This window comes from Rutilus rutilus, assembly GCF_951802725.1.
Source record: "Rutilus rutilus genome assembly, chromosome: 18".
Lineage (NCBI taxonomy): Eukaryota > Metazoa > Chordata > Actinopteri > Cypriniformes > Leuciscidae > Rutilus > Rutilus rutilus.
Window position 1 is genome coordinate 17,779,070 of NC_140231.1, and position 15,297 is coordinate 17,794,366.

The window sequence follows — 15,297 nt, forward strand, 5'->3', positions numbered from 1 at the left end:
AGGGAGGTCTTGCTCGGGCCTTTCCCACTGTCGGGGTGACCTTGCCATCCCGAGTGTTTGGAAATGTTCTGCAGTGTTTAACTGAACTGTGACACCAGAGTACGAAGAGATGATCAGCATGTCACAACGTTCTCAACAGCGCGCTTCAAAGTTTCTGTAATGGAACGGACATTTTGCAGCATTACAATGTAGAACGACAAGGAGACTATTATTTTTAGTTACAGCTCTATTGTGAGTCGTCGTGTCTCCATGGAGACGTGATTGAGTGTGTTTGAAACAGTGTTTGTCCACGAGAACCTTTTACTTTGCTTTCAGTGTAGGAGTGACCCAAATTCTCCGGATTAGATTGATAATTCATTTTGAGTATTCGTTAGGGGATTTGCATGGTATTCTTCTAATGTGCAAGTTGTGTGTTGAAATATTTTTGAGCCCTGTAATAGTTTCTTAAAGGTGTTACATGACCTCTCACATATGAAAATGCAGATACAGATATGGGTTACACTTTATTTTAAGGTGTCATTGTTACAGTGTAATTATATATTTAAGTACTGAGTAATATTAAGCAACTACATGTACTTACTATAGGGTTAGGGTAGGATTAGGATTTGGTTGAGGGTTAGTTGCATGTAATTATGCATCATTTGCTGTTATTACTATGGTAAGTACATGTAACATATGTAACAGGGACACTGTAAAATAAAGTGCTACCCAGATATCCTTCAGCTATTCTGCTTTTTTAAGATCAGATACAACAATGATGATTTTATGGCGATAACATTTTTTTGCAAACACAACACTGACTTTGACAAAGGTGGACGTACCTCACAAAACAGCTGCACTCGTCTGTTTGACAGATTGAATGGAAGTCAACTTCATAACACTCCTCACAGCTGAGTGGAAATGCAAAAAAAGTGAGACAGGTCTGGTGAGAGATACAAGAAAGATGAGCAGAGTACACCTGAAAGAGAGAAAGAGAGACAGTTTAAGCTGAAGTAGGTAGAGAGTCGAGACAGACCCAAAATTTTTGAGGGGTGGCATTTGACTTTATTTGTTACACTTTTTGGTTATAATAATATATATATATATATATATATATATATATATATATATATATATATTTGAAAGTTTAAAACTTTCTGTAGGAACAGATCTTCTCAAATACTGTGATCTTTGATATTGAAGGACATAATGAAGTCATTCCTGTTTGAATATACTCTGCAGTTCAAAAGTTTAAAGAAATATTATTATTTTTTCAGCAAGGATGCATTATGTCGATCAAAAGTTACAGTAAAGACATTTATAATGTTACTGAATATTTCAATGTTTCAAATAAATGCAGTTCTTTGTTCAACAAAAATAGTAAGCAGCACAATTGTTTTCAACAGTGATCATAAAGAAATAAGAGCAGTGTCAAATCAGCAAAATAAAATGATTCCTGAAGGAACATATTATTTTAATGTGTAATAATATTTCACAAATATTACTGTTTAATAGTGTATTTTTGATAAAATAATCTTTTACAAAAGTTAAGGACCCTTCTAAGTAATTTTCCTGCATATACAAATAACCGTCATCCATTTGTCATTTTACTTTACTCTTCACATGCTAAAGTTAAATGTGTGCTGTTTTTTCCAAGATAATAGAAGGTATGGTTCTGTTAATGGCAGTTAAGTTGAATGTAGACTTTTATTAGAAAGCGTGAACTATAATTTCTGTTTTGGATCTATTAACATTCCAACAATGTTCCAACAACTTTGTAATGCAGGACATTTTGCTTCCCTATAAAAATTCAAAGTGGTTTATGGGCCCCTTTAATATAACTGATAATATCATTGGAGGCTGTGAAGAGAATGTATATTTCCCTTGAAAGTGAAAAAGGGCGGAATTGTGCGCAGCATGTATTGGAAAGCAGAACTTTAGTGCAAGCTTGGCAGAACAGGATCTTTGATTAAATTTAAGACTTTCATTCAAAGGGAGCGGTGAAAGATAAACAATGTTTTTAACGTTTGAGGACAGTCAGATTAATAAACATAGCCTATGCATAGAGAAGTCAGAGATCAAACCAAGTCATATCTTGTAGAAAAAGAGCGTGAGGGGTTATATCATGTTTTTAAAATATTATTATTATTATTGTTATTAGTTATACAATCAAAAGTAAACTTTTAATGTTTAACTAGTTGTTTTTTTTAAGTTTCATACTTTTAATTTATTTCAATCACTTTTGATGTTGATGTTATTGCACAATTTAATATATTCAAAATGAAAAATAACATCAAATTTTTTTTAATTTAGGCTTTGGGGGAACATTTTTCAAAATACTGGGAATTTTTCTTGCATACCGACTCTCATAAAACTGTTCAGTTTCAGGATCAGGTTTACAACATCCAGTTTCTTTTCAGGAAAGAAACACAATTATATATTACAAAGATGTTTTATTGTAACTTCAGCAGTCATCCGGTCTGTTCATTAAGCTCATATATAGGTGATATTTCAGACATTTCGAGCTGTGATGATAATTACATTCTGCCATACAAAGACTGTAAATGACTTTACTTTTGTTTAAACTCTGATCCAGATCTGATTTATGACTAGATTGGCCAATAAGAAGACCCTTTTTCATCATATATGCCTGCTGATAAAGTCATTCATTTATTAATTAATCTGTTATCTTCCCACTGTGTGCACAGCTAGAAATGGAAATCATATTAAAATTCAGACACTTCATAATGAGTCTAATTTGATAGGGATCACTGCAATATTCCAGACAATTAACCACCTGTTTGTTGTTAAACTGTACCCCCCAGATCTCTCTCTGGTCGTATAGTTGGAGGTGTGTGGTGGTTCTTCACTCTGATTATCATCTCCTCGTACACAGCCAATTTGGCTGCCTTCCTCACTGTGGAAAGGATGGTGTCACCCATTGAGAGTGCCGAGGATCTAGCCAAGCAAACAGAGATTGCTTATGGAACTCTGGATGGAGGATCCACCAAAGAGTTCTTCAGGGTAAGAGAAAAAGTATGTTACTATACTCTTATTCAAAATGTGCAAAAATTTTGCTTTTATCAGTACTCTCAAAGATTGTGCCTTAGCTTTGTACCTTATCTACCACTAAAAGGTGCATATTAATACTTCAATGTACCAATATTCACCTCTAAGGTATTAATATGCACCCTTTGGAGAAGATAAGGTACAAATATGAGAGTACTACCATGGTGAGAAGCTTTTGTTGCCCTAAAGGTCAAATTTTTGCACATTTTATCCATACACCAAGAATACAAACAGAATTAATCTAAATGTCCTGAATTGACACGCTGAAGGACCACGATATCAGGTACTTTGTGTATTTTAAATTCAAGTTTAGAAATGTAAAAAAGAAGAAGGACGCCTTCCGTCTATGTCTGTGTTTCACTTGGTATATTTGCTATCTTCAGTTCTGTGTGGGAGTATATAGACAGACTGTTTGTGGCAGATTTATGTGAGGAAAAGCCAGAAATTGATGTTTTAAGATGTTAGTCAATTATAATCGACTTCTTTCAAACTTTATTCATGTGCACTACATTTAAAAGTTTGGGGTTAAAGATTTTTTAGTCTCTTATGTTCACCAAGGCTGCACATATTTGATCAAGAATACAGTAAAAACAGCGATATAGTGAAATATTATTACAATTTAAAGTAACTGTTTTATTTTAATATATTTTAAAATGCAATTTATTCCTCTCACGGCAAAACTGAATTTTCAGCATTTGCTGCTCAAGAAACATTTCTTATTATTATCAGTGTTAAAAACAGTGTCGCTTAACATTATTGTGGAAATCATGATACTTTTTTCAGAATTCTTTGAGATATGGAAAGTTTAAAACAGAAGCTTTTATTTAAAATAGAGTTATAAAGTTATAGTGGTAAAGTTATAAAGTTATGAAAGTCTTTACTGTCGCTTTTGATCAATTTAATGCATCCTTTCAGAATAATTTGTTTTTAAATTACCCCAAACTGTAGTGTATTTTTAAACATGGTACAAAACAGCAGTTCTTTTGAACTGTTACCTTTGATCAATGCATCGTGTACACCAAACATATTGAGGCAAACACAGAAATCTGACTTCTTAACCTGACTTCATTATTACCCCCTTCCTCAGAGATCAAAGATCGCAGTATTTGAGAAGATGTGGTCCTACATGAAGTCTGCAGAGCCTTCTGTATTTGTGAAGACGACAGACGACGGTGTCGTGCGGGTGAGGAAGTCCAAAGGGAAGTATGCTTATCTGCTGGAATCCACTATGAATGAATACATTGAACAGCGCAAACCATGTGACACCATGAAGGTGGGAGGAAACCTGGACTCAAAGGGCTATGGAGTAGCCACACCCAAAGGATCCGCCCTAAGGTACACCTGAGCCCTCTAATACTTCAACCAAAAATGTTTTCTTTTTTGACAATGATTATGAATCGTTAAAAGTATGAGAGTTTACATTGGAGAGATTTCTGAAGGCATTACAAGTGTGTAAGGGCTTTTCCTAGAAATGGCTAACTTAAAATGTTTCTCCTTACTCAGTTTAATATGCATAGACAATTCTAAGTATCCAAAGTATTTAGTATCCAAAAAATTGTACACTTCAGCTTTAAAATGAATATAGAATTTTTTTAATGTCTATTTTTAAATGTATGTAATAAAGTAGCCACAACTAATGTTAAATAAGACTTGGCTTAAGAGTTCTGTAGGACCAAGCTTATCATTTTTCAAAGAAGCATCTCCTCTGTATCCTCTGATTTTATGTGTTGACTGAAATTAGTTATAATTGTCTGTTTATGTTCTGTACCATCAATTCTCATTACCACAAAATGTGTACTCCTGCTTATCATAATTCCATCATCAAGATCGCTATTTTTAATGTTTATGTGTTATTATCACGTCTCATACTTGCATCTCACCACATTGACTAAATGCATTTCAATACTTCTGTTCTTTTATACATACATCAAAGAACACATCCTTGAGAATAATGACCACAGTGGCCCACAAAGCCCATTGTGCTTTTTTAAATGGTAAACTCTGATTTGAATAAGAGCTGTGTGCCTGTTCAGTAGCATTCAACTATAGAAAACATTTCGTTAGAGTTGATTTCAACATCTAGGGCCCTATTTTAACGATCTGAAATGCAAGTATCAAGCGCGAAACGCAAGTAACTTTGTGGGCGGGTCTTGGGCGCTGTTGCTATTATACCGGCGGGATAAATGACTCTTGCGCCCGACGCAAATCTAAAAGGGGTTGGTCTGAAGTAGCTTCATTATTCATAGGTGTGGTTTGGGCGTAACGTGAAATAAACCAATCAGAGCGACATCTCACATTCCCTTTAAGAGCAGGCGCGCTTGTTCCATGGCGGATTGCTATTATAACGGCGGATTTGCCAGGCGCACGCCAGGAGCGTTCACAGCCGAGGAGACCGACGTTCTCGTCAGGGCCGTAAAACACAGAGAGGTGACATTGTATGGGGATGGGAGAAACCCACCCAAATTAGCTTCGGTTAAACAGGCGTATAATAGTTTGGGTAAATGTGTAAGCTAGATTTATGCATATTTTTTCACATCTTCATGGACACAACAATGATTTCCCTCGTGTGTTAATATTTTTCCTTGTAATAATGTATTGTTTTCTAAAATTGAGAACTGCTGCATTTGTGTGTAGATGAGATAAGCAAAGTGTATGCGTTGGTTATGGCCAAGCATGCGCCCTTAAAATAGCATATGAATAACATGCGCAACGCTGACTTTAGACTAGGTTTTTCCTGGTCAGTGGCGGAATTGTTTTCTAAACCTGCAAAATAGCACCAGGGAACGTTTGCGCCGGAACACGCTTCCTCTTTGCGCTGAACCGCCCCTGGGAGCGCAAATGCATTTCCTAGTTTACCGACGTGCGTCTGTGGAGGGAAAAGCCCGCTGTGCGCGGGTGCAAAATAGGAATGATACATGCGTCGGTGTACAAAGTCAATTGCGCTGGGTGCAAGATAGGGCCCCTAGACTCCATTTAACAATACAGATACACTACCGTTCAAAAGTTTGGGGTCGGTAAGATTTTTAAAATGTTTTTGACTGCACCAAGACTTATTTAATCAAAAACACAGTAAAACAGTAATACTATTACAATATAAAACAATCATTTTCTTTTTTATGTTATTTATTCTGTGATGGCAAAGCTGGATTTTCAGCATCATTACTCCAGTCTTCTAATCTGCTGATTTGCTGCTCAAGAAACATTTCTGATTATTATCAATGTTGAAATACTTTTTCAGGATTCTTTAATAAATAGAAAAAAGCAGTTTATTTTGAACATTTATCCGTTTTAATGTATCCCATACACCTAAAATATTGTCACATAGACACTTAAATTGCATTCTTATGACTCATAAAGGCCTTTCAAACAATAACACAAATGTTTCTCTCCTACTAGTCCAAAGCTGACGAACGTAAATGTTGACCATCAACTTTCTCTCAAATTCTCCTATCATGTGCTCCATTTTAGATGTTGTGATGGTTTTACCGATCATTATCCTCCCTGACATCCTTGTTGTCTTGTGTACTCTGCCGATTTCAGATTAACGTTCATGGATGAAGTCTGGCTTTGTTTTAGTCATCCATAAGCACATCGGCCTCTTTCTCCCCCTGTCTCGAGGGGTACAGAAAGAAGTCAGGGATTTTACAGAGAAAGACACCGCCACACATATGAGAATGGGCCGCATTAAGAGCGCTCTGGGTTTGATTGCGATGTTGGGATTTCCCAAAATATGGAACGCAACCACGGCGTATTCGATTTTCCAGAGCTAATCTACAGTAATATTGACTTTATCTGGGAATCCTCTTACGCAGACCACGCTGTGACAAAGGGCTTAAATCCAGAGCATTGCTAATTCGTCCCGTTTCCTCTCCCACAATACGAGGTCTTGCTCAGTAAAATCTCTCATAATTTGGTCACAGTACTTTTTTTCTTTTCTTTTTTTTTTACACTTTAGCACAACACAAGACAACTAATATTACATCAACAAGCCCAGCAGAGCCAGGCACACAGTCAGATCAGTTTTATGTTCTGTTCACTTCCTCTACGACTTAATAGACTCACTTTTATTTGACACAACCTCTGCCTCGCCGTATCATATCACCAATGCTGACCCAGCTTATTTTATTATCATTTCAAGAAACCCAGTAAACCTGGCAGTGTTAAAACTGAACGAGCAGGGCCTGTTGGACAAATTGAAAAACAAATGGTGGTACGACAAGGGAGAGTGTGGCAGCGGAGGAGGTGATTCCAAGGTCAGCCCCAATATGAGCTATCCAGCGGGTAACCACCACCTTGGGGGGGTAACCGGCAACCTCAGTTAACAAACACCTCGGCTGCAGTTGTACACCAATTGAACATATTCCAACTCGTTTTTTGTTTAATGCAACTGAGGCGTTTAAATGATTGACAGTCAATTATAACATTGAGTATCATACTCAAAATTGTGCAAATCCGAGTGTTTTCGATCTCTTTTGCCGGTTACCCAAAGTGATATAGTAATACACATCTTGCAGTAGGGAGAAAGGTCACAAAAGCTAGATGGAGTATTAATGCATATCACTTTGGCAGTGACAGTTTTCAAACTCTGTGACTGTGCTGTTCTTTCCTTTTTTTCTGCTTTTGTTTTGTTTGTTTTCTTTTCTATTTATCTGTAGACATGTAGAACACATCAAAAAGTAATTATGGGTGTATGTTTGCTTAAATGCTGAATAACATAAGATAACATGGGTAATGTTATTTATGTTATTTTCCTGGTTGAAGAATCCCCGTAAACCTAGCGGTGTTGAAACTCAATGAGCAAGCCGTCTTAGACAAACTGAAAAACAAATGGTGGTACGATAAGGGGGAGTGTGGAAGCAAGGACTCCGCCAGAAAGGTCAGTTCACTCATTGGTCCTTTCCCTCACTTAGAGATACAGCTTTAGTGCTTTACTAAAGGCCCTGTCCTCCTCTCTCTCAAACACAGCCAACGCTCTGTCTCCAATCTGCCATTTACCAAGAGACTTGTGCGCACTGTCATCATGTTGCTGTCTGGCCCCTATTACTTCCCACATTACAAAATAGATGTGATGCTTGTGGTGTATTTATAGAAATAGGCAACATCGTTTTTTTTCTTCTTCACTCACTTCAGTGCTTGGTTCTGAGCTTGCCTCATTTACAAATTATTGAGCTTTTCCTGCTCATTTGGTCGCATTCTCTAACCGTGCGTACGTACATATTCATGTGTAAAACTCAAACCTCTTCACATTCTCTAACCGTGCGTACGTACATATTCATGTGTAAAACTCAAACCTCTTCACATTCTCTAACCGTGCGTACGTACATATTCATGTGTAAAACTCAAACCTCTTCACTCATAAATCATGTGTTCATCAATAAATTCACTTGCTTAAGGATAAAATCAGCCTCTGGGTTCGAGATTTATATTGTATTATATTATATTATATTACATTATATTATTACAAATATAAAATTGTATTATATAAATGAATGTAGTAAATATATATATATATATATATATATATATAAACGTAACTGTAAAAAAAAAGATATTAGCAGTCACATCTGTTTTAAACTATTATTCAGATATAACATTAATAAATATTATACTTCAGAAAAGAGAGGTCAGAATAATGCGTTTTAACCAATAGTGGCAAAAATATTAGCTAATAATATATGAAAGAGTAGCTAATCTTAATTAGTTTACATTACATCAGAATACTATTATTATAGTCTTGAATTATGATAATTTCATAAGTATTAAAGGGATCTTAGGATCTTAAAATCAACCTAGGGTCCTTTGCACCATGACCTCGAGCCAACCCCCCCCCCCCCCCCCCCCCTTCAAATGGAAATCAGCCAAATGTCTTAGTGCAGGCAATAATGGATCCTAGTATGTATTTCGTAAATTACCCCACTAATAATGCCCAGAATGGTACCAAACTTGTACGGTAGTACAAATAGGTTCTGTACTCATAAAACGAGGCATTGGAAAGTTTGTAAGTACATCAGGAGTTTATTTAAATAACACTTGCCTGATGGCTCATGCTACTGCTAACCCGGACGTCGAGGTCACTTCAGTGATTTGGGAAAAGCACGTAAAAGTCCTGGCAGGAAGCGATGCATAAGGATGTAGTGTGGGCTCGAGGTCATAGTGCATAGTGCCTAGGTTGATTTTACTCCGAACCATCCCTTTAAGTATATTCAGCTCCATTACTCCAGTGAATTTATACATGAAGCCATACAAGTAATAAGCAAAGAGATATTCCGACCTTGCCTTTATTCTAGAGGAATTATATCAATAATAGGCCTACATGTTAAATGGACAATACATAAAATCCACAGAATTTTAATAATTAAGAAAAACCAATATGAAACACTGAGGCGCTCAGTATATTTGCTGTTTTTTTTTTCATGGTATCTGCTTCTTCCTAAACGCCTCCTCATAACAACAGCAACATATAAAGCCTAAAGCCACCCATTCATCTCAGCATGAGTAAATGGCAGTCTGGAGAGAAAAGCGTTGCCATGGAATGCCCTCTAACAGGATTGCTCTTCCCCTTAGAGTCCTTCAGTGCTGTCTTGTCTCTGTCAAAAGACAATGTGCATGCCAATGGATGAGACCTCAATACGGTCACCAAACAGATGCATGTCACTGACTCCCACCACCCCTGAAGTGACGTCTCTGCCACCAGAGACAGAGAGAGACGCCAAAGGGTCTCAGTTATGACCTTTGGGCAAGAAATCTTAACACAGAAGCCAAGAAATTCTATAAACAAGACAAAAAAACTTGGTTTATATCTGCATGTTTTTAAATAATAAGGACTATATATTTTATATCAGAGGTATAGATATAGTTCAAATGTAAACAGGGAGATATCTTTGATTTTATTCATATTTTATTATTAAATATTAATATTATTTATTTATTTATTTATTTATAATTATTTGTTCAAATTGAAACCACTATGCCGAGACAGTCAGAAATTCCTGAAAGATTGTTTGTTCCAAGCTGACGCATGCGTTTGCATGATTTAGGCAGCTCTTTTTGTTGCTGATTCATTTTAAATACTGTGACAGAATGAATACCATAGTTATCATAATATAAATATATAGCGAATGTATAAGTATCTAGGTTTGGTTGTGTACATTAAGTGTACGTTATATCTTATAGCTGTAAATATCATGTTGTGTGTTTATTCAATAGCTGTAATAGAAAGAGATCATTTATGTTTGTTGCTGTCCTGTAGATTTGTGTGTGTTAATGTGTTTGTGTGACAGATCACAGTTCGAGTGTTTGATTGTCATCTCTGCTCTGCAGGATAAGACCAGCGCTCTGAGCCTCAGTAATGTGGCTGGAGTTTTCTACATTCTGATTGGCGGGCTTGGGCTTGCCATGCTGGTGGCTCTTGTTGAGTTCTGTTACAAATCCAGAATCGAGTCTCGAAGGATGAAGGTGTGTAAAAACCATTATAACCCATTTAGCATCTACAGCCCAGTATAGTGCCGTATTTAGATCCATCCACATTTAATTATGGGCTTTGCATTTGGCACTTATATTGTTTTATAACTTCTATCGTATACTGACCTCTCTTCCTCTTGGGGATCTGGCAGAGGAACGTGTTGGCATTTAAGAGGTAATTGTGGGTGGGTGTAAACATCATACCACCCACTGCGCCTCTCTCTAATCCTGGAGCACATTGCTCTCAAATGCTTACAAAATTAAGAAGAATACAGTGACTTATATAGATTTAATTACCCACAAACCCATGTGGTGACTCATAATTTTCATTTAAGGTCTTTCAAAGGGAAATCTGAGAGGTAATTTTAAGACATGGTTTACGAAACACACAGCGTTGCCTAAATATATTCTTCAGACAGCATGTAGGAACTGCAGTTTTGGTCACACTTTACATTAAGTAGCCTTAACCTCTGTAATAGCATTAAATACCTACAAGACTATGGATTTACTGTGTAACTACATGTTGTTCTGAAAATTCCCACATTTACTGCGAATGAGTTTGAGGTATGGTAAGGTTTAGGAGTAGGGAAGGGGTAAGGTTAGGTTTTGGGGTAATGGTTGTGTTACGGTTAGGGGTAATTATGACCGCCGCTAGCGTAGCTAGCGAAAGCGGTCATATAGGGATTGTCAAAGTTTTTTTTTTTTTTTTTTTTCGTCACCTACTGAATTTTCCGTCAACGATACCAGGGACACCGAAGCACCGGGGAACATGAAATTTGGTGGGCATGTAGCCCCACTAGACTTTTACGGAAAAATTTCGTTTGGTCCCCGGGGGCCACTCCCCCCCCCAGCTGGGGCCCCCCAAACCCCAAAAATGCAGTTTTTCCTACATAACTACCTGAACCGTGGCACCGAGGATGACGAATTTTTTATGGTATGTTGGTCTTAAGGGCCCACATCAATCTAGCCCATAATCGATTGTCAAAATTTTTTTTTTTTTTTTTTTCCGTCATCTACTGAATTTTTCATCAACGATACCAGGGACACCGAAGCACCGGGGAACATGAAATTTGGTGGGCATGTAGCCCCACTAGACTTTTACGGAAAAACTTCGTTTGGTCCCCGGGGGCCACTCCCCCCCCGAGCTGGGGCCCCCCAAACCCCAAAAATGCAGTTTTTCCTACATAACCATGTTGGTCTTAAGGGCCCACATCAACCTAGCCCATAATCACTCATTTGTGATTTACGCCACTCCCATAAAAAATTTAAATGCAATATTATTCTACTTTAATCGCCCCTATCTTCAGTTGAGATGTTCAGAACTGCACCATATTTCATGTGTATGATTAACTTGACATCCTCTGGGGGTATCCTCTGCTAAGTTTCGTAGAATTTCATCCATGGGGGGGTGTAAAATAAATTCATTTATGTGCACATTTAGTGACTGTACACTCATCGGCCTGTAGATGGTGGTGTTGAGCGAAGGGTTGCTGGTTTAGGATGATACTGTCACACACACACATGCAGGAATACAAACAAACGCAAGCATGCACACACACTGACATCCACACGCACAGACACACACCCATACACACACATACAAATCCACATGCACAGACACACACACACAAACACACACGCGCACACACATGTACGCAGGCACACATACACGCACAGACACACACACACACACACAGACACACACATACACAAACACACACACATACACACAGACATGCACATACTACTACTTTTTTTAGGTCTATACATAAACACGCAATACAGCCAAATTGCTCCACGTCATTTATTTTTGTGGAAAGCCAGTGCAGGCCTGAGCGGCGGTCATATTTTGTACCGCCCTGCGGTACATCTAGTTTAACAGTGTAACTACAAATCTTATTTAAATGTAAGTACTTTAAATGTAATTACAATGCAACAACATGTATGTACATACGTACATTTTATCAAATGGTTAAGTAAGGCCACCAAATATAAAGTGTGACCGCAATTTTAAAATGATTATATTGCCATGATAACTTGAGTATATTTTCTTTTCCTGTTTATGTATTTCTTACTGAAACAGTACATTTTGGTGGGACATATCAAAATAGACCTAATATGACAGTGGAATCCATACATTTTTTGCCCATACAAGGAAAGTCATTGAAAGTCACTTTCACTGTATGGACAAAAATAATTGAAAGAATCTTCAAAATATGTGTTTTGCAAAATAAAAAAAGTTAACAAACATGAGAACGGCATGAGGGAGAGTAAACGATGACAGAATTTTAGTTTTGGGGTCAACTATCCCTCTAAGTTTAACACAGTTATGTATTTCACCTTGTTTTTTTTGTCTTGTTCCGCTATGTGACATTCTTCTTCATTCTTCAAGTGTTAAGACATTACAATCGCATAACAGCCACATTTAAAATATCACAGCAACAAATCGCTGTTGCTTGCAGGCCAATTAGTCTGCATGAGCCTGAGCAACATAATCCCCAGCAATCCACTGAAGTGTGCTGGATTTAAATCATTTATTCGTCAAGGATGTGCAAGCCAACATCCACATCATTAGCTCCAGTTTCAAGCCTACAGGGTTTCATTATGTAAAATTGCTACATGAGAGAGTGGCTTTAAGTTAGTGTGGCACTGGTCTCATCCTTGCTGCACTTGATGGCTGTTATTTTTCACCATTTCTTATCACGAATCATTGCCTGTACCGACTGGAGCAAATCCTTAGATCAAATGAAATATGTTTACGCGTAATTGAGGTCAGAGCTGGTGAGTACAGTTAGCCGGCTTTAAAAAAGCTCTCTCTTGTCGTTTGTGCTGCAATGCCTGTGCAATGTGCTGAGCAGCTTCTTTGTGGTTTTTATGTCCCAGCAAATCATTGACGCAGCCATGCTCAGCTCCACACTGACCAGAATGGGCAGCGGAGGTGAGAACGGACGCGTGATGGCCCATGACTTCCCCAAAGCGGCACAGACTCTGCCATGTATGGGCCAGGCGGCCGCCATGGGCCTCAGCACCACTGGGATGTAAACGGCCATCAGCCTCTCTGAGATCAGGGGACATCAGGAGACCAAGAGTGGGAGAGGATGTGAGAGACACTGCAGCGTACAGCTCACCTGCCACTAAAGTACTGCCAAATGGATTCATGGACACACTTTGAGCTCCAAATGAATTTAGATAAGGATGGAGGGAAATTACTTTTCTAATAATAAGATGTGGTTGTTGTTGTTTTTTTTGGGAGGGACTTCTCTGGTGCAGGAGATGGAGACCATGCGTGAGGTGTTTTTGTATGAAGCATCATTTTTTGAGAAAACTGAGTTGTCCCTCAATCTCATAAATTACTGACAATTTAACTGCAATGTTTCTTTATTGTCTCGTTTCCCCCAAATCACAATTTTTTTTCCAGTTGTGCTCATTTTATTCTTTTCCTCTGCCTTATGATACATCTTTGACTCCATCTCTGTAAGAGGAACATTTTTACACAACATTTTTCTTCAACCATAGTTACACATCATTATTTCTCAAATAGTTCAGGTGAAGTGTGTAATTTCTGTGCCACTATAGCATCACCAAGCAGAATTGCAAAATAATAACCCTTGTCTGTCATTGGTCAGACAAACAGATCCCATTGAGGTGGGTTAGGATGCACATAGTGCATAGCGTTTATTAAATAGTTGCATATTAATCTGGGAAAGGAAAAAGTATCATAAAGGTATAGCTCATCCAAAAATAAAAAATTCTGCCATTATTTACTCACCCTTGTGTCGTTCCAAACCTGTATGACTTTCTATTTCTTCTGTGGGACATCTCTTTTTTTCTCCCCCCATGCAACTTTTTTCCCAATGTTTTAGATAGGGATTCACCTATCATATTTTTAAGAGCCTGATTACAAAAACAATGTCCCAAGCACACAATTATAAGGTTCTCATTGTAATTTTATGTAGCCTATATGACAGACTTAACTGTATGTTTTCTTTTTTGAAGTGATTCCAATCATATTTCAAGCAATTCAAAACCATAATGGCAAACAGTGTGCATCTGAAGTGTCTCAGCTGAAGGAAATTATCCATTATTTATCAGCTTTAATACATTGGCCAAATTTTCTGATCGGGCTGATAACGCTAACATTAAAAATGAACATATATTAGCCGATATATTGTGCTTCCCTAGTTTTGTCTCTCCATTGACTGTCATTGTATGGACTTAATTTGAAACATTCTTCAAAATATCTTCTCTCATGTTCCACAGAAGAAAGAAAGCCATACTGGTTTGAAACAACGTGAGGTTGAGTAAATGATGACGCAATTCAAATTTTTGAGTGAAATATCACTTTAAGATTGAAAAATATTATACATTTAAGTAAAAATGATGTTTGTTTGAGGAAAAACTAGGAAGTGTGCTACATCAGTGTGTCAGCTTCATTGCACAGTCTACAAATGTCTTCCTTTCCGACGGGTTTGATTGACAAGCCTCTCTAGGGAAGGTGAGTTCTTCCATAGGTGCGGAGAGGCTGATTACCAGTCCTGTCATTGTTACTGCTGTAGCTCACAGTCTCACCCTTTACTTATGAACACTTTGGATCAATCACCGCTTCTCCTATCCATGCTGCTCGATAGAGTCTGAGAGTTAAAGACGTCAGAGAGAGAAAAGGGGCTGTGGACTATACGCTTTTTGTATTTATTGCTTTTTGTGTTATTGTTATTGTGCCACTTCCGTTCGGTCTTCCTTTCCTGGTTTACATGACATTTTTCTTTTGAAGTAGCTGATGATATGTAT

General features: G+C 37.6%; 1 protein-coding gene across 6 annotated transcripts in view; it reads left to right on the forward strand.

Annotated features, from left to right (window-relative positions):
• The window catches only part of gria1b (glutamate receptor, ionotropic, AMPA 1b), a 50,307-nt gene extending 36,067 nt beyond the window's left edge, over positions 1 to 14,240 (forward strand). The window contains exons 12-16 of one of the 6 annotated variants that reach the window (XR_014625146.1): positions 2,805 to 3,015; positions 4,136 to 4,383; positions 7,187 to 7,301; positions 7,810 to 7,924; positions 10,369 to 10,493. Coding sequence is in view for 4 of the 6 variants with exons in the window: in XM_084386988.1 (XP_084243114.1) it covers positions 2,805 to 3,015; positions 4,136 to 4,383; positions 7,187 to 7,301; positions 10,369 to 10,503; positions 13,393 to 13,551 (868 nt within the window). In the remaining 2 variants the exon portion in view is untranslated. Of the gene's footprint in view, positions 1 to 2,804; positions 3,016 to 4,135; positions 4,384 to 7,186; positions 7,302 to 7,809; positions 7,925 to 10,368; positions 10,504 to 13,392 lie in introns of those variants that run through there. The other 5 variants (XR_014625147.1, XM_084386991.1, XM_084386988.1 and 2 more) reach the window with 5 other exon arrangements.
• The last annotated feature ends 1,057 nt before the right edge of the window (positions 14,241 to 15,297 follow it).